Source organism: Rosa chinensis, chromosome 2 (genome assembly GCF_002994745.2).
Source record: "Rosa chinensis cultivar Old Blush chromosome 2, RchiOBHm-V2, whole genome shotgun sequence".
NCBI classification, from domain to species: Eukaryota; Viridiplantae; Streptophyta; class Magnoliopsida; order Rosales; family Rosaceae; genus Rosa; species Rosa chinensis.
The window spans coordinates 82,028,128-82,048,953 of NC_037089.1; the positions used below are offsets into that span (position 1 = coordinate 82,028,128).

General features: G+C 35.5%; 1 protein-coding gene, 1 long non-coding RNA gene and 1 pseudogene across 4 annotated transcripts; 2 read left to right on the forward strand and 1 right to left on the reverse strand.

Moving 5' to 3' along the window:
- The first annotated feature begins 1,613 nt into the window (after positions 1-1,613).
- LOC112187677 lies at positions 1,614-5,302 on the forward strand. 3 transcript variants are annotated; one of them, XR_005805298.1, is made up of 5 exons: positions 1,614-1,982; positions 3,737-3,819; positions 3,930-4,391; positions 4,757-4,812; positions 4,919-5,302. It is a non-coding gene; the product is annotated as an uncharacterized LOC112187677 (long non-coding RNA). The 3 variants fall into 3 exon arrangements; XR_005805299.1 differs by lacking the exon at positions 4,919-5,302 and adding an exon at positions 4,895-4,909; XR_005805297.1 differs by having other exon boundaries at positions 1,616-1,982; positions 4,757-5,302.
- Positions 5,303-9,393: 4,091 nt separating this feature from the next.
- On the reverse strand, positions 9,394-11,667 carry LOC112187675 (annotated as a pseudogene).
- A 5,638-nt stretch (positions 11,668-17,305) lies between these two features.
- LOC112187674 (F-box protein At5g03100) lies at positions 17,306-19,814 on the forward strand. Its single transcript, XM_024326563.2, has 3 exons — positions 17,306-17,685; positions 18,112-19,050; positions 19,147-19,814. The coding sequence occupies exons 1-3, from the start codon at positions 17,650-17,652 to the stop codon at positions 19,669-19,671; spliced, it is 1,500 nt and encodes a 499-aa protein (XP_024182331.1). The 5' UTR covers positions 17,306-17,649; the 3' UTR covers positions 19,672-19,814.
- The last annotated feature ends 1,012 nt before the right edge of the window (positions 19,815-20,826 follow it).

Genomic DNA, 20,826 nt, shown 5'->3' on the forward strand with positions numbered 1-20,826 from the left:
CCTCTCCAAACGCATGATAAGATCGAAGCTCAAGCTCTCTCTTTTCATCATCAATCAAAATCTTCAACTGCAAGCTTCAAGTTCAATCTCAGTCGTGTCTTAAGCAAGGAATTGAAAGGAATAGCAGGCGGATCGAAAATGAATCAGAACCTGAGTGCTCTTATGATCGGTTTGGCGGGTGCAACGATCACCTTGTCTGCTTATTCTCAGACTGTGGTGTCTTCAACTCAGTGCATCACAGTCGGCCTTCTCGTTCTCATGTTTGGCTTGATTGTCAAGGAAGGTTTTATGTCCTTTTAGCTCCATCATCGATCTTCTCCGAGTTGGCCGGTTTCAGTTTCTGGCTAATTTCGTATATTTGCTTAGAATGAACAAATTCTAAGATGGAATGGTGCATGGTTTTGTTTAACTTGCTTAATGTAGATGCACAATTGTATTAGAGATCTATATGTATGTTTCATTTCATTACTGTTATTAATGGATTTCCTCTTAAACAACGAGCAAAGATCCAGGGATGTCTCCCAAAAATGGAATAGTTTTTGCGTGAAAGTGGGGATTGGTTTGGACATGAGAGTGGTGATAAAGAAACAATGGCATAGAATACACATTTCGTCAGATAAATACACAGATAAGTAGTAGTCCGAAAATACTAGTTCGATGGTTGGGAGCATAATAGATACTTTGGTTCAAGGAAATCTCATTCTGGCATTCTGACATAAAAACTATGTTCCAGCAAAAGTTTGGAATAAAATCTTTCGGGTCCAAGAATCTATAGGCAAGGATTTTTTTATTTTTATAATTTTGTTAAGGAAAATGTTTACAATCAGAACCAAAAAAAAAAAAACACACACACACAGGTGTGTCATGTGTGTTTACAAGCCTCCCCTTTATGCATTGGACTACAAAAACATTTTCCAATTTTTTCTTTTTTGAGGAAGATAAGCATTTTCCATAATTGACCTTAGGTTTTAAAATACTCAAGAGTGGAAGTGCCGACTCGAAGGCCCAAAAGTACCCATGGAGAGCCCTTGCCCAAAGGTGCCAATCGTCCCAATACATAAGATTAAGGCCCAAAAAAAGAACCAATGCTTATTCAAAAAAAAAAAAAAAAAAAAAGAACCAATGCACAAATATAAGTATAGAGTTCAAAAGATCGACACGTTAAAACATAGATTAAGTAAAACAACTCTGAAGGAGAATCATTCTGGAAAATTACATAGGGCGGAATAACATAGATAATAGCATGTTCCAGCAACTGCTTCTCCATATCTTTTTCCTTCACGGCTTAATTCTAAATTCATCTTAATTTCACTACAAAAAATCAGGTAATCAGCGAGGAAAGTATTTGCGAGAAACAATAATTCCTCACCCAAAATTACAATTTGCGAGGAATCAATGGTCGTTGCTTAGTTAAAAATCAGTGAGGAAAAATGCCTCACAAATTCTCATAGTTTGTGAGGAAGTTTATGATTCCTTGGTTATGAAGCGGTGAGTATGGCGCCAAAAATATACCCAAAAAACAGGAGCAATAGTTTGCTCGTCCCGCCTAATTTTTTTGTCGAAAGTAAAACTTCCCACATTTTTTTTCCACACATATTCGCACTTTGGCCTCTATATTTCAGTTGACCTCTCTCTCTCTCTCTCTCTCTCTCTCTCTCTCTCCGTGCATCTCTTCGTCGAACAAATTGGAGCTCTGATTCTTTAGCTGAGCAAAACAAATCTCACCACAGAGCTCCTATCTGTCTATAGCCTTTTCTTATCCAGATAGAAATTAGATGCTATGCCAGATGGTCTTTGGGCTTAAAGCTGAGCAAAACAAATCTCACCACAGATTGGGTTGGTTTCTTTTTTATGAGTTTCAGATCTGTGATTTCAGGTAAAATGGTAATGTGAAAGGTACATGACCATTTTTAAGAACAGGGACATGGCGAGCACGCCCAGCACGCCAAGGAACACGGCGACCATTAATCCATTCAAAACGGGTATATTTCACTCTTCCATTCTTGTTTCTTTCTATGGATTCGTTCCTACTTTATTTCTTATCTGTTGATTTTTTTTTTTTGGGTAAATTTATTGAAATTGGATGAGATTTATAATTGGGTGGTTTTGTTTGTGCACATTTTGATGTGTGTTTATGCTGCTGTTGAGTGCTAATTTTTGTGTAATTCCTTGTAGTTGGTTGAATTTTGGGTTAAAATTGCATTTTAGGTTGCATTGTTCTTTAAAATTGCATTTGGGTTAGCCTTTAGCATTGATCCAACTGCTATGATCTAAGGGATCATTAGGTAACAAAGTTTGGCTTGCTATTTGAACAGCAAGCTTTAATCACTAAGATTTGAAACTTGCATTTGGTTTAGCATTTAGCATAACCTATCCCTAAGATCTAAGGGATGGTCAGGTGATGGAAGTCCATTCTGCAGGTGAAGCTTTTCTTGTGTTAAGTTTTGTAACCTTCCCATTGCTTCTGATGCCAATTTGAAGAAAGAGTAGTCCTTTAACATATTACTTAGTAAGTACAAGATAGAAATTAAGAAGAACTCTGTCTCTCTCTCTCTCAAACCCACACCCACTTGATGTTTTAAATAAGAAAATCAAAGGCAACGGTTGAGCTGCAGCAAGTGTTAAAGGAGGATGATTTGAGGGATGTTGTGCTGGGATTCATGAGGAGATTGGATACTAAGATTGGCTGTGGTCTCGGCACTTTGAATGCACCTAGAAATCCTTCTTTCCAGCAAATACACCCACTTTCTAAGATGAGTGGACAATGACCCGAAACTGCTGTCCTATGCATCATTTTTTTAAGTTTTTTTTCCCCACACCCTTTTTTATGAATCATCTTGCAAAGTTCAGTAAAATGGAAAAAGTGTTTAGCCTTTTTTTCATCATAAATTAGTTTTGTTTTTGTCATTGACTGCTTATTTGTTCACAATTAGATGGTTGAATGGTTTCTTTCACCTGATTTTGTGCAAATACAATATTTGAATGATTACCAAAGTCACTTTCAGATCCTTGAATCACATTTTTTTTTTAGCCTATATAGTATTATGCTATCCACTCTTTTTCACAATTAGATGGCTGAATGGTTTCTTTCACTTGATTTTGTGCAAAGATTTAATGTCATGCGGCTGGTATCATACTTATACTTGAGCTTTAGTTGTTTTTCACATCTGGTTTAAGAAGGGATTCAGTTGCTGCAAACTTGAAGATTATCATTAGTACCCTATTCGCACTGGACTCTTCATCTCCCAAAACAAAACAAATTTGAACTCTTAATTCCATATAAAACAGGGAACAGTTTTACTGAAATTCTGCAGAAACTGCAGCACTGCCCTCTTCAGGATTTATTTTAACTAACTTAGTCCCGTCCAAATGTTCTGTAATTTTGACATGTTTCTGTTCTACTAGTTAACAAAGGATCTGGAAAGTTTCATCTTATTCCGTTGTAAAGTGAATTTTTGATGTTTTTTCCAAGTTTGGTCTGTAATTTAGAAAGTTCTAGAATTTTGAATGTATCTTCTGATTTTCTGTTGAGATTTGAACTCCCATTTGACATCTGATTTTTATGTATATTTAATTAGACATTTCAAATGGTTGTTTCAAGACTGATTTTAAGTCAATTGGATTTAAAATGAATTTATGCACAATTTCAAAAGAAGATTGTGTCACTACTCTTTAGTTTTGTCCTTCAGAGATGCTCTAATGAAACTGAGAAATTGTGCATTTCTTGTTGATGTAGTAATATTTTCAGTGAAGAATATAAAGAAGGGGTTATCTAAATGCAAAAGCAAGCAGCTCAGTGCCCCACAAGTTTGAATTCAGGTTCAACTTACATATTCATATTAGAACTTTCATATCTAATATTGTTTTTGGATTATAGAAGTATATTATAGACTACAAAAAAAAAAGTTGATAATTCAAATCATGTTTAGGTGATTCTAAATCTGAAATTACCTTTAAGATGTATTGGACAAACTGCCAGGACCTTGATCAAGGATGAGGGTTTTGGTTCATTGTATAAGCTGGACAAGCTGCAGAGTCATGTTCTACGGTATTCTGTTTTGAAGTTTGCTCCTCTCTTAGGTAAAATCCATCTTCAATACTTATAATTTAGTGTTGCTTTTTATCTCAGAATTGAAGAAAATACCATTATTTGGGAAATAACAGCTAGCTGGTATGTAATATAGTAAGAAGAGTTAAAGGGAGCTGCATCTGTTTGAAATGAGATCAGTTTGAAAGAACTTTAATGAAGTAACTAATAGAGTTAGTTAATTTCAACTATCTAGAATTTGTACAAGTATTTTGTTTTTTTGACCTTGATTATGATGACTTTCTTATGTGTTAGTTACTTGTAGTGTTGCTGGAAACTGGAAGGTCACTGGACTAATGTTTTGGTATGCTAATGACTATTTCTATGTTGCTTATGATATCTGTTTTGCTGCTAGTTGTGTGATTATGTTGGTGGCAAGACTCATACTATGCATTAGACATTAATCTTTATTGGTTATGTAGCTAATGTTCCATTCCACGCTCAGATGCAATACAAGCTCCTCCATGTGGTGCTTTCATTTATGCTGAATAGGATTTATTGTTCAAGCTAATATCATCCATAAAGTACTATTTTTTGATAAGTTTTTGGTGGTGGTATAACTTTTGTTGTGGGTTGATCAATGTTAGATTATTACTAAACTTAATTATGATATAAATTTTCTGGATTGGTTTGTCGGCTATGTAGTCATCTCTTTTCATTTTGCTGTAGGAGAAAATGAAGAGGATGAAAGATTTCAGGGCAAAGCTCGTTGAAGAGGCATATCAGTGAGTACTCATCTTCAGTCATACAAGTAACTTTGTGTGACAAGCTTCCAATAATAGTCGAGCAAAATTAAAATCTTTTTAGTGGATGATCTTTAACAAATTACAGGGGTGTATTTTACTAGCAAAAACAATGGCATACTTTGTACCAGGATTGATAATGTTGAAGGCATAGATGACTTCCCAGGTGTCTTGGTATGGAGGATTTAAATTGATGCCTTGATTTTCATGGACCTCTACTTAGAGAGTATCTTCTGTATATGTTATTAAGGAACTAAACATCTTCCAAGATCTTTTGTTCTTGCAGTTGAGGAACTATATGTAATAATTATTCTTCATTTAATATAAGTCCAAAAGTGTTATTGATAATTCTTTAGTTATGCCTTTTATTTGTTGTTTATCTTCAAGGCTTCTGGCAAGTAAAATAACAGCATATAAAAAAAAATTAGAATTGTGAAATGAACAACATATTCTTAACTATGAGGATACAAGAGCCTCACAAACATTAATACGAGAGGCATATGCGTTCCTCGCAATTATCAATTTGTGAGGAATATGCGTTCCTCGCAATTCTTAATTTGTATGGAATATGCATTCCTCGCAATTGTTCATTTGTGAGGAAACCAAAAGTCCTCGCATATAGTAATCCGTGAGGGGGTTTAGGCGAGGAAAGTTTGCGACGACTTGATTTCCTCGCTCATCACTTTAAACGAGGAATTTAGACTTTTTGTGAGGAATTCTATTCATCACATTTTTCATTTTCTCTTGTAGTGATTCAACACAGATTAAGTCAACTTAATTCAACATAGATTAAGTCAACTTAATTCTAAATTCATATTACACGTTCGAGGATTTTTTAGCAAAGTCCTGGACAATTCCACAAGTCAATGGCTTATACACAATCTCATGAGCATTCGTTTCCTCAAGAAACGTAGAGTTGTTATCTTCTTTCGCATATTTTTTACTTTTTTTTTTGTCTTCTTTGAGCTTGAGAGCCCAGCCTTGTAACAGGAATAGCCAGTAATTTGGGAAAAGAACTAGCAAACAAAGAAACAAAATTCATTGTTAACAATACATAACAGAAAGTATTGCAACAGAGTAATAATGTACAAGTAATGGGTTGCTGCACCTTGCGGATTTTGTTCTCGATCACTATTGCATGGTGGGTTTCTCTGCTTTTCTCTTAACTTGGTTGATTTGATGTGGGATATGATGCTTAGAATAGAGGGATGTGTGTATATGTTTTTCCAACTTGTAAGAGAGTTTAGGCAATTGGGTCATAGAGAAGTGAAAGGGCTAGCTCCATTAGTTTTAGCTGAATTCTTCTGTCCAACTTAGTATACTCAACAGAAAAGTAATTCTAATTAATACAGATAGAAACTATCAAACCCAGTACAGGCAACTGTGGCTCGGATGCTTAACTACGAAGAAATTTATAACTAGAGCCAAGGCCTCCTGTGAAAGCCAAAGGATCAGAGATGGATATGAAATTACAAGAATACAAAAGTGTATACAACAAAGGTTTATGGAACTGGAATCGTTTCTTGTTTTTTGTGGGTTTCAGGCTTCAGCTTTCGGTACATAAGATTATAAGATCACGTATGGCTATCGATAACATACCTTCCCGCGTGATTCCTGGTCGAACTCGAAGATAAAATCCATATCAATGATCAGAAGTTTTGTAGGCTGGCCGGACCTCGTTTTCTTGCTCATGGTTGCCCAAGCATCTGCCAGCGTGGAACCAGTCCCCACAGAAATGTCAGACTGTAGACGGAGATGACTTGCAACAGTTTGAAGCACAGTATGATTGGTTCCGTTCTCAATGCCAATATACACTACACCAATAACTTAAACACACAACACTTTTTGCACAACGAAAAAAAAAATCGTTGTGTGATGAGAGAAAGTGAATCATACAACACGTTTAAAAAACTTGCGTTGTATAAGGCTATTAAAATTCAAAAAATTTTTGCAAGAAGGTAATTGTACCACACTTACAGGAATGATCCGTTGTGTGAATGAAAAAAAAATGAGCGGCATTTTTCCCTCCTACCATGACTCAGATTTGGCCTTAAATTTGTACTACATTGTACAACAGAATAGTTATATATGTTGTATGAGTGTAGCTTGCAAAATGTCATACAACCGTTTTTGTTTTTGTGTTGTCTGATCAAGGAAGATATATTGGAGGTTTGGATGTGCCTCCAAAAACCACTCATTCCCCCCTTAAAATTGAAACTTTGATTGAATAGAGCAGGAACTTCCCCTCCTTCACTACACCATAGATTCTCATCTATAGCGTTTCAAAAACGCTATGGTAGGATTCAATAGCGTTTTAGTAAATGCTATGTCTGCCGGAGCTATAATAGGTACATGGTCAGTCATAGCATTTTCGGAAACGCTATAATACGTTTCCTATTGATAGCGTTTTTGAAGCGCTATTGTCTGACATCTAATAGCGTTTGAAAAAATGCTATAGGCGAGTTAACAATAGCATTTTCTAAGCGTTGTTGTTTAGCCTATCATAGCATTTAACAAATGCTATTGTCTTGGTTTCCATAGCATTTCTCAAGTGCTATCAATTGACCTCTTTTTGTGATAATAAACGCTATTGTTCAATTTTCAGTAGCACTTACCAGTGCTATCAAATGACATTACATACTCGTTTCATAGCATTTAAGAAACGTTGTCATTGTCTAGACATTATTTTTATCGCTAGCTAGTACAAAATTTTATATAAAGCGTGAAGATGATACAAAAATGTCAATCGTCTCATCAATATTCAAACTTCAAATATGAATTTCAAATACTATTCAATAAAATTGTCTCAAAAGCTAGCAGCCGATCAGTTTATTGAGGAAAAGATAAACAAGTAACTACAATATCTCAATCAAAAAATACTTGTGTGCAGCTCCTAGCATTCATGACCGCATCAGTCCATTACTAGCTTCCAATTTAACCTTCATAGATAGCTCTCTTAGCATCTCTGAACTGTCATAAAATAAGAAATCAAATGCAAAAGCAATCAAACAAGTAATCAATCTTCATTAACTCAGATTCCTACAACTTACTGAGAACCAAGAACAGAAATTTTGTCAATGTTAACAAATTATTTGGGAAGAAATATAAACATAGGAGTTTAAATGCATACCGGAGCTCTAAAAGATAACCACTTTGTCTGCTGGCCATGATATTAACTTGTGCTGTCAATAAACAGTATTCTTGTAGTGCAGCCAACAAGGTTGTTTTCCCCTCTATATTAAGGTTGTTCTTGGCCATTGTTTTGATTGTCCACATGAACTTTAGCATACTGGTTGATGACATGCTAATTTCTTGAACACTATACAAACAAGTACCATAGATTAACCAACTATAGAGAAATTAAATGAGGACAATTACTAGAACAATATTAAGAAGCTATAATGACAAAGTGACTGACCACAATGCTTTACTAATGCAGACATGCAGTGGTTGTCCACATAGGTCTGTTAGACCTCTCACAGCCATTAAAACTGCTAATTAAATTTTGCAGCAATCGTAACTAATAAGAAACTTTGAAAGAATAATTTCTGAATATTAGATTCTTGAATAGGTAATGAGGCATAACAAATACAAGTTATTGCCCACTACAGTGCTGAATTAAACACGACCCACAATTGAATTGAATTGACAAGCCAAAATCAAACATGCTTTATTAGAGCTTCGAAGTTTCTCTGTCAAATAGAGAAAGTGGCATCTAAACAAGGAGAAAATATATATTAACAACAAATTTGATTACCTTGAAAGAACCATTCACTTTTCGACTCCTTGACTGTTCCACCTCTTGAGCTGCCCTCTAGCTCCAAGTTCACAGTTCATTGTCTCCATGCATTAGGCCTAATATATATATATATATATATATATATATATATATATGACAATAATGTAACTAATGGCCAAAGTCTCATCTCTCACTACCTCTCTTATTTTGTGCACTTTCCCTTTTTTAATTACGACAAAGAAAACGAAACCAAAGCCAAAGTTGTTATAAGCAGCAGACCATAACAATTCTTACTATCTATCATTAGTGCTAAACCAACTATAAAAAAGAAAAAAGAAAAATAATAAAAAAGCGTAACAATAACAAATCATGTAAAGAAATCAACTTACTTAGATCAACACAAATAATTCTCTCCTGCAATTAGGAACCGTGGATTGCAGAGTTGTGAGAACAATGTCAAATTTCCCTACACTTCTCCTAAAGCGTCTCCATCATGTAATTAAACACTATAATCTCATAAGCTACTCCATCTAAGGAGGCAAATCAAAATAGTTGCACGAACAGATAAAGATAAAGAAAGAGAAAAAAGAAAAAACAAGCAAATTAATAGCAGATACTAGCTACGAACTAGCTAGACTACTACCTTACCTCATCAAGTATGAATCTCTCAAGGTAAGTATGGTTAGTAACCTTAGTATCTTTCTCCTACAAACATCAAAGATGCAAATGAGCTGAATAGCTAGAAATATTCACCTAAAAATTGATACTCTCTTGAAAATTGTATTTACAGGACGCCAATCCACTTAACCTATATTCCCTATCAGAAGTCCACTTGATCTGTCTTTCTTTTTCATTTGAAAGCTCAAGGAATTTGAGCATGTAATTCTGAACCCAAAGCTCTTTGCTATAGTGATCCCATCCTTTGTCACTTTAGGAGATCTAAAGCTTTGCTCCAGAGTCCAGACCAACATTGCGTCCCTAAAAATCAAACATCAACAACCACCATAACAAGCCAAGCCTCCACAACTGTCAATTACTCTGATGGAATTGAAGTAAGACCATTGAAACTAACTTTATTCTCCACTTCAATTGCAAGAAGTACCAAATTGAAGAAACAAAAAGAAGTAAAAAAAAAAAAGAGATAACATACAAATCTTAGATTCAATGTGACATTCCTAAAATTACAAGAGCACTTCATATCAATGTTTTCTCTCTTTATATTAATGATACAAATTCTGCTAGAATTAACCCACAAACAATGGTTTTTGGCTTTCTTTTGATTGTCGACATAAAACTCAGCACAATAGTTGATAACATGCTAATTTCTTGAACATTAGGCCTCATTGTAAATTCATAGCAAGTAGAAGACCAGATTCCAATTACGTATTGAAACAGGTAAATTGAATAGTGCTGATTTACCAACATTTGGTCTTCTAACAATTGCAACCCTTGGAAGATGGTTTGGACCTGCAAATGAAAATTACATGGTTTAGAGACTGAATCTTCTCTATTTCTCCTTCATTTCATTGAAAACAGACCCCAAGTTATGGTGTTTTGTAAAATAACAGTCCAATTGCATTGTAGAAACCAACAATATCTATCTTCCAAAAACAGAACCAAAGTATACAGAAGTGATGATATATATATATATATATATATATATGTATGCAAGTTGTATATATGTATTAGCTAATAACAGTAATGCCAATATTTCAGTATTTACAGCAGTAAAATAAAATCTGAGGAAGATACCATTATTTGTTTACTTACAGTCTGAACTGGAGTTTTAATTATAGTTTCCCCCCTCCTCTGCTTTCAGTCGATTTCCTCTTGATCAGTTTTCTCATCTCTGAAAACCATAAATAGACAACAAAATGATGCAACATACTTAGTTCTACCACACACACAATTTAATTACTTGACATACCCAACAGAAGAGGTATTGAAAAGCACATAATTTCTTTGAAATTTTGGACAATTCTTGGGGTGGATTTTAATGTGCAAAAAAGATTAATCCTGAGTTCACAATAGCAGTGGCCTACAGTACTTAAATAGCTGCAGCGAGATTCTAAAGAACTACCAAAATGATAACAGAGACTCACTGTAGGACTAAACCATTAGATTGCCAGCTCCAACATAGAAATAGAATAAACCACAAAGGAATAAGAGTAGAAACAACGTTGCAATTTTTTAACCTTCATCTCTGGAATAGAAAGAATCTCATCTTTGAATTCATGTATTTATGCATTCCAGTAGGAGTACATTCAATGTCAAAATGACAGCACCATCAGACAGCACAGTGAAAACTTGAGACTGAAAAATCAATTCCATTTCCCATCAGATTACCTATATGCTAATCAAATCAGTAAAAAAATTTAACAAAATCAAGAGAAGGCAAGAATGGATCATCACCTTCTTGACAGATGCAGACCAGGACAGAGTGGGACCCAAGAACACAATGAAGAAGAAAGGACCGCAGAGACCCCAATCCCTGAGAGCCTTTCCGGGGTCCTCACAGTAGGGGTTGGGAAGACGACGAGCTTCAAATTGATGACAATCCGACACAAGTCCTCTTGACGGTATCCCAAACCCAGAAGCGGCGATGTTGATGGGGCCGTTGTTGTTGGCGGCGGAGGGGACGCGAGGAGGGGCGGGAACAGACGGTGGCTGCTTGGGCTTGGAAGAGGAGGGAGGGGTCGGTTGGAGAGGTTAGATTGGATGAAGGGGGAGGAGGAGACGGGGATGGAGGCGCGATGGGGCTGGGAGGACGGTGGTGGGGCTCGATTGGACGCTGGCATTGATTTGGTTTTTGATCTCGTTGATGTCGGATTGGGAGGAAGGGTGGAGGGGAACGGTGTCGCTTTCGCTGTGGTAGTGGGAGTGTGACATTTTGGTTGTCGTCAAGAAATTGGATCGGAGGGGAAGAGAGGAAAGTGCACCAAAGGGGGTTAGATCTAAGCCTATGTGCTGAGAGTATACAAATGAGACCGTCCTTTGGTTGACCGCGAAAGAGTGTTTTTTCACTAAATTTAAACCCCGCGCTTCTGTTTATCATTGCCGCTTTCATTTTTGGGGGTGGTGCCTTATTTTGATAGCGTTTAAAAAGTACAAACGCTATTGAATTATAACCAACTCATATAACATAGCACTTGTGAAAAAAACGCTATGGTGAAATGCTATAAATGAGATCTTTTCTTGTAGTGTTGGGCTCGCCACCCCCCAATGGATTTCCAATCCAAATTTTTTGCACGCATATTTTGCGATGGTCAAATTAGATGGTCTTCCCGCCGTTAGGGGGAGGAAACACTATTGTAACGGTGTGCATTATGTGGGATATATCCACCAAGTCCAATGTTTTAATCTCCCTATAAGGGAAGATTATACAAACCCTATAACACTCGTTATGAGGTTATACAAAGATCCACATTCTTTAATTAATTTGTCCTTGAGAGACCAAATGACCTAAAAGAGGCATGGGTACCGGATATGAATAAGCTTATTATAGCTAATGCATGCATATATTTTGAATGTGTGATAGATCTCTAATTGATGATCATTGATGATATCTCATCTGTAGTTGCAACTAAATATCATCAAGGGCTATATACTACCACATTTCACTGTGTCGACAAATCATACTATTGGCCAAATTGGAAAGCGGAAATTCCAATGAATTTAAATATTGTAAACGTGATGATATACTTGGACTTTATCTATCCTAAAAAATTACAAAGGGTGTACTAAAGTGAATTGAAATCACTATGACACAATTCTCTTTATATAGACATGGGCATTCTTCTCCAAGCTACAACTTTTCTATAAGTACAGTGTTACATATAGCTATTATATTGACGAGAGGTTTATAGTAGGTTGTCATGATTATTATGAAAATCTTAAAGGCAAATTACTAAAAGCAAATCCCCAAATGTGTCATTATAAGCATGCATATTGCTTAATCAAATCGTTGACCGATTCATATTGCCAAAGGCAAGTCCATGAATGATTAAGCTTAAAGCTCACTCATGGAATCAAAAGTCTAAAGCTCATACATACTCATTCAATTATGGTCAAAGTGACTTATTGCCTCAATGAGTACTATGACAAGACTAAGAAATCGAATTCGAATCATGCTCACAATGTTGCAACATATTCTAACTTTCACGAAGTTATGAATTTGTCTAGAGCTCATATTGAGCCTATATGAAATTATCAATTACACTAATTGATATTTATGGCTAAGTATGCCATACATAAATTTCAATACTCAGAATATTGTATAAAGGTAAATGTGTCAATTGTTGTTCCTTTATATTGTTATTCTTTGCTAATATCTTTATCTATAATTTGAGCATATGAAATTGGTTATACTTGAGGTAAGATTTATTATCATAGTTTTATTGGTATTACCCTAACCTTTTGCAGGAATTGCAATTCATGATGAGTCCCCTTTATGCAAAGCACACATAGTTTCACCTATGTGATTGACACACCATATCTAATATACATGGTGCATGTATTTTATTATATACATGATTGAAGCTTGTAACAATTAGGGGGAGATTCTCATCAGGGGGAGCATTCAAAATTATGCTACCTAGGACATATGCGCGTTATACTCTTTTTCTCCTTCGACCAGGGTTGTTTTTATCCCACTGAGTTTTTGTTACCTGACAAGGTTTTTGACGAGGCAACATTAAGCGCGTCCAACACCATATCATTCAGTGGTGGACATCCAAGGGGGAGTGTTATAAATATTATATATATGTGGCTGTCCACTGTAAATACTCATTAGTTATGTCATTATGATGTAAAATCTACCCCTATGGTCTAATGAGAATGAAATACACACTTCTACCTCCTCCATACTCTGTTTCTCTCTTCTATCTCTATATTTTTCTCTAGTTTATAACAATATATATATTTTTTCACTCAAGAGGTTAGCGGTATATACCTAAATTGATGCTCAGTGACCTGGTTTTGTAAGAGTAACAAAATGGACTGTGCCCTTGCTTACCTATGTAATAAACCTATTGTGCATATCCAAGCGAGGCTAAGCATACTGAAAGATGCTATATGCTTTCCCAATCTCGTGGAAATCAATTGAGAGGTTTTAAATACACACCCCTAATTACTTAATACACATACTATACTCAATACACTACCCATTTAATATCTCATTCTAATATTTTACTAAATACACAACCCAAAGTACCCAAAATATCCTTAATCTCAAAAACCATTCAATATCATATTATTTGACTATATTAAGGTTACGATTTTATATATTGACTTGTAAATTGTAAATGACCATATTGATTACTTGTTTTAATTATTAGAAAGTCCATAAGGATTTATTATTGCCTGGAAACAGGTTTTGTACTATTTGAGCTCTCATCCACCAAACACCCTGATGATCAAGTATAAAAATTTTAGTTGAACATTCAACAAAATTATATCAATAGTTTGTCAACAGTGGCAGAACTATGAAATTGTCATTGGAGGGTCCAAACAAGTTAAAAATTACAGAGTTTTCTACCTGTGATGTATCATATATATTAGATAATAATAAATTGACTAAGCATAAGTTTTAGAACAAAAAATGAAAATTAACTAAAAAAATGGGAGTTAAACGATATATTTTAAAAATATTTAATGCCATTGATTCCAAAGTTCTAAATTATATGGTCTCTCACTCCATTTAATTACTATCTGTTTAAGGAAAATTTAAATTAGATGGTTTCTAACTTTATTCTTGTATTAAATGTGGAGTCCTTGTATAGAAATTTATTGTGTTTATCTAACTATTTATTTATAATTATAGAATAATAGAAAGAAAATATGACTTTTTTTTTCTTCTAATACATAGATGTCTGTTTTGGACATTTAATGTACCTATAAAATTTGATTTGAAATATAAAATTAAAGGCATGTGTATTAAGAAGTTAGGAGTGTGTATTTAAAATTTCTCAAATCAATTCAAATCTTTTTCTCAAATAAGAAAAAAAAAATTGTCTGAGACCATTGATTAGTGTTTCTACAAAATATCTTAATCTTTTTTTAATATTAAATTAATATGCTGAAATAAGATGATCTAATATTGTTTTCTTTTGAAAACAATATTAACAATGATTTTGCGGATGTGATTGGCGGATGGTTGGCTAGAAGATGATTTTGCCTCAGAAGACACGGAGTTGTTCTTTGTGTATGAGTCCGCTTAAAAGTGGGCTCCATTTGACTTGTAATGAGTTTGCAGTACTTAGATAGGAGATTGGTTGTTAACCCGCCATTTTTCTGTGGGTATGTAGACTCTGGCTTTTAGCTGGTCATCTAATGCAATGAACCTTCTATTTAAAAAAAAAAATATTAACAATGAAACAAGTTATTGTTATGCTTGTTTTGACTCATATTGCTGCTTGTTTGACTTTATTGCTTGTGGAGGTTGGTATTGCTCTAGTGTTAAATTTGGTGTTGCAGTGATTTCATGTTACCAATGGGCCATCCCTTACTCCTACAATTGAAGTCACCATAAAACTCAGGGTTTTGTTTCTTCCTTTTCATCTTGCTAATGTGGTAGTATTGGTCTACGACAGTTTTAAAGAGGACCTCTGATGATTTCTGGTACTTGGGTTAGATAATTGTGGACCTTCTCAATTATGACTTTGCCAGCCTCTGGAGTGACTACATCGAAGTATTCCCCTGTTGTTGTGGCTACTTTATCGTTGTGGTTGCTATCTTATCAACTGGGTTGTTGTCTCTGTCATGTGCATCGATCTATTGTGTTGGTGAAGGTGTAGTGAGATATGAAGCTAGGACATTTTTCTCGCTTCTTCTCTACAGTTATATGTACATATTACCCCTTAGAAAATGTTTTCAGGCTGCACATTTTTAGTTAGGTTCGCGTTTTTGTTTCCTAGTTTCCAATTTTAGGGTAGATGATTAACCACAATGGTGAATCCGGTGTACTTATTTCTATTGTACCTATCTAAATTTCTTATAAATGCAATTCCTTCTTTATTCTAGAAAAATAGAATGTGCAATGCGCATAATAAAATATTACATCTCATTGCATTAAGTTTGGGTTAAAAATCTTGAATGTAAAATTTTAAATAAGCATTAAATGTCTAAGGGTTGACATTATAAGCATTGCATCTTAAGAATCTTGGATTTAAAAATGAGGACATCCACCTAAGGGTTGGACCAATTTTGGCTGTGATCTTTATGAATACCCAAGGGGCATTCTCATGTGATGCAAGGCCTAGTAAAGAGTTGACCTTTGATTAGCTTAACCTCTCCAAACGCAGATAAGAAGCTCAAGCTCTCTCTTTTCATCATCAATCAAGATCTTCAACTGTAATTAAGCTTCAAGTTCAATCTCAGTCGTCTCTAAAGCAAGGAATTGAAAGGAATAGTAGGCGGATCGAAAATGAATCAGAACCTGAGTGCTCTTATGATCGGTTTGGCGGGTGCAACGATCACCTTGTCTGCTTATTCTCAGACTGTGGTGTCTTCAACTCAGTGCATCACAGTCGGCCTCCTCGTTCTCATGTTTGGCTTGATTGTCAAGGAAGGTTTTATATCCTTTTAGCTCCATCATCGATCTTCTCCCCGAGTTGGTTTCATTTTCTGGCTAATTTCTTAGTTAAGATTGTATCTTTGCTTTCCCTTATGAATGAACAAATTCTGAGATGGATTTAATGGTGGTTTTGTTTATCTTGTTTAATTTTGATGCACAATTTATTGGAGATCTACATGTATGTTTCATTTCATTGCTGTTGTTGCTGTTTCCTCTTAAATAACCAAGCAAAATTCCAAGGATGTCTCCCAAAAATGGAATAGTTTTTGCGTGAAAGTGGAGATCGGTCTGGACACGAGAGTGGTGATAAAGAACAATGGCATAAAATACACATGCATTTGGTGACATAATTTAAGTAGTTGTCTGGAAATTGAGTTCAAGGAATCTCATCTTACTATAAAAATAGAACTAAAATATCTTTCAGGCTTTCAGCAAAGGTTTGGGATATAACCTTTTTGGGTAAAAAAACTTAACCTACCACATGTCTTCTTGCACTTACAAGAATTATAGGAGACAAGCTATGGTACCTACCATTATGAGAACAAAAATTTGAACAAAAATTTACAAGTATTTGAACCAAAATTACAACATTGAGAACAAAAGTTATCATATTCATTTACACTATTTACAACATTGAGAACAAAAATTACAACATTGACAACGAATTTGTTCAAAACTTGTAAAAGTGTCGTAAGAGGTGTAATTACCATTATTAGAACAAAAGATTACACAAAGTAGGACTCAAATTACAATTTTGAGAACAAATTTGTTCTCACTTTGTAAGTGTGGGTATGTGATACATACCAACACACTAGAATTTCCCGAATTATAGACCTATTGCATTAATGATTAATGATAATTGATAAACCGAAGACCTTCGAATTCTATTATTTTGATGATAAACCCTCAAGTGTAGAACAGTAATAGAATCATGTGTGTGTGTGTGTCAGTCAGTAAAAATATTATTCGAGTGGGGACAACGACACCCGCTCGGCCTATACGGGCTCCAGCAATGTTTATTACTGTTAATTCTTTAGTTCAACAACTTATCATACTTCTTGTAGAACAAGTAACCGAAAGAATATATAAGTTACGCTTAAATACTTATACCTTCTTTTTTTTTATCAGTAGATGAAGAATACCTTAGTTGAGCCATGCTCTATCAACCAGAATTCGGAACCAAGCAATGCACCGTCCCAAGGTATTGCGAGGCCTAAACCCAAGACTCAAGAGTGGAATGTGGTGACTTGAAGGTCCAAGAAGAATTACCTGTGTCGACTGTTTCTCCTCTCAGTTGCTCTCGTGGTATCTATGCTTTGAAGGGAAAGGCCCGAAAGAACAAGCCCAATACACAAGAGATATAAATCACCTGTTTCTGAATTCTGATTCCTAAAACCCCAAAACCCTAAATCAACAAGCTTAGCTCCAGTCTCCAGTACACTTGTCTGAAATCAAAACCCAGATTTCGTAGAAGCATAGAATCAATCTACCTTTTCAAGTCAATTCCATGGATGATCAATCTCAAAGAGGAATAATATCTACTGTACGCTTCTCTCTCTTTTTCTCTGTAAATAGCTTAAGCATATACTTTCCTGAGTTCCTCTAATGGAAATTTTGGTTGTGTCTTTGAAAATTCTCTATATTTCTGTTATCTCTGGCTAATCTTTCACCTATTACTTAGGCAAAGTTTATATTCAGGAACCCCAAATTCATAATATTGCTATGCCCATTTGCCAATTAACTACATTTTGTGCAGTAATATACGTACATATTTATATATAGTTTTTGGTATTCCATCCCCCTATATATTACAAAATCCATTTGTCAAAGTTGATTTGTCAGTCAAGAAGCTTTATTTTGAATTTTTCTCATTTAGTCCACTATTGGTAGTTTTCATTGGGTATGTATCTATTTTGGTGATGCCATTATCGAATTAAGAGTGATATTTACTGTGTTGTTGAATTTGAAGGCTGAGGGCGAGAGTAAAGATTGGATAAATGAGCTTCCGGATTGCATTCTGTCATCCATACTTTCATTGTTAACAATAAAAGATGCAGCGGTGACTAGCATTGTATCTCGCCAGTGGAGGAACCTTTGGAAGACAAGGCCTCCCAATCTTGAATTAGACATTGTAAATATTTTTGGGTCCGTGTATGCTCCTCTCATTGAACCATATCGGTCCATCTTTAGTGTTACATCTTGTAGTCTTCAATTCGACAGACAGTGCTATATAAAACGAGTGAATGAAGTTTTGGAGCTCTACTCTGGCAACAAGCTAGACTCATTCAAGGTGGCATTCTTTTTTAATCGAGAATTTACTGAAGATCTTGACAAATGGGTTCGTTTTGCAATTACAAAGGGAGCTCAAAAGCTGGATCTTCAATTATTAAGAGGCGCTTTGGATCCACATGATAATTTTTATGTTTTTCCTCACTGGATCCTTGCAGATTTGAACACATCAACCTTAAAGCATTTGTCGTTGCATCGATGTGTTCTAAAACCTCCTACTGATTTTGACAGATTCATTCAGCTAGAAACTCTTTCTCTGAATGACATTGTAGTTGATCCAGAATTTTTGGCACGTCTTTTCTCTGCTTGTGTGCTTCTCGAAAGGTTCACCTTGAACACATGTGACGTGCCCTCAAATCTGATTATTGGTCCATCCCTTCACCTGCATGATCTGAAAGTGCTCACGTGTTACCGATTAGGAAGAATAGAGATTGATGCAGTAAATCTTTACTCCCTGGAATATGATGGATATAATACAGAGATTTCTTTCATGAGAACTCCACGGCTAGCAAGATGTTTCTTTAAGGGATGGTCTATAGGTCCGGTACCTCATGTGCTAACCCAACTCCCCCTGTGTTCTGAGCTTGCGACTCTTCATCTGCAGATCAGAAATAATTTCGTAAGTGCAGCTTTTTATTTATTTTTATTTCTTTTTATCACATGGCTGTCAATTTTGTATGAACATTAACTTTTAGATGTCACTGCTTATGTGCAGGAACATATACCCCAAACTTTTCCAACATTGAAAAACCTAAAGCAAGTGAAGTTGGATCTCCTCATGCTTGACTTTGAACTTGGGAGTGTTCTAAATATTCTCAAGGCTGCACCACTTTTGGAAGAACTTATAATAACAACACGAGCTCCAGACTATCACGGAGAGATGAGGAGTCTTTCTACATTCTCACATAATCATTTGAGAAAAATAAAGATGCAGGGGTTCCAAGGTATGTGGTTCGAGATAGAGTTGGCCATTTGCCTTCTTAAAATTGCTACAAAGCTTGAGGTAATGGTGATTGATCCACTTGGATCATACTATGACGGTGATGGAACGTGGGTCAAAATGACCTGTTATTATCAGGATGGGAATGAAGATGAGAACCCAGAGGAATATGATGACACAGGAGATGAAAATGTGGACAATGTGCCTTATGAACTTTTACGTTGGCAAAAAAGAGGCAGGGCAGCAGTCCAAGAAAGGCTGAAAGATGTAAAGACTGATGCTCAAGTCTTCATCCTCTAATGGTTGTAATTTGTAGAATCTGTTTCAAGTGGGAACTAGGAAGTACCTAGCTAGGATGATCTTGATGATTAATCTTTTATGTATCATTCACATGATCGATCTTGAAGATGAATCATTTATGTGATCCGGAAATTATGTGGCTTGATCTCAGACTCTTAATCTGCTGCCTGTGTATTAATTTCTTACTCATGATAGCTAATGTTGTAGTTTAGGGCAATGCGGATGCCATCCTCTTCAGCTGAATTTCTTCGATTTCTTTGTGAACTTTTATAGTTTTGTTTCGTTATACATAAATAATTGACTTTGATATCAGCCATTTATTTATCCTCAATTAGCAACTCAGTGTCACATAGATGCACATCTTTCTTATAGCACCGTTATACTTCACCTATATATCCAAATAGTTGTACAGAAGTTGAGACTCAAGATTCTAGAACCCATCAAATTATGAGAAACATTCATGAGGCTAAACACGGAAGACCATACCCAACAAGCTGCTTGTATGCTTCGAGTTTCCACCTGCAAAATTAGCACCTTTCAGGAGAATCTAAGAGGAAAAAACAAAAGTGAGGCGCATGCATCTGCCGTCTGCCGACTGGTGCCGAGCCTTAACATATAAATTTCTTCTATAAAATCAAGTACATATTGCTGTATAAGGCTAATATGCTAAACGACTCTGTCATCAATTCTAATACCGTCAAAATTTGAAGTTGTCATTTTTCTTCAAAGACGATTGATTATAACAAGGGACCTTGTAAGTTATGGAAAAGACGACACAAAAATGCACAGAGCCTGCGCCTATATTCCAATGCGACACAATGCACAAGAAAAAACGGAGAAACCTATTTGCATCTCTGCTTTCCTGAAAACAAATATGGAACTTTAGCTTCAGTTCTCTATGTGCCCCAACACAACTAATACCCAGATTTCAGGGATGCAAAATATCCAAATGGATGATCAAACTCAAAGCGGAATATTGACTCCGGTAAGATTCTCTCTCTGTTTTTTTTTCCTCTGCAAATAGCTAGGCTTATACTTACTCTGCCTACGTCTAATGAATATTAGGGTTGTGTATTTAATTTCTGTATATTTCTGGCTAATCATTCTCCTATTGGAGTATTGGTTACTGTCCACCAAAGAAACAAACTCTTAGTG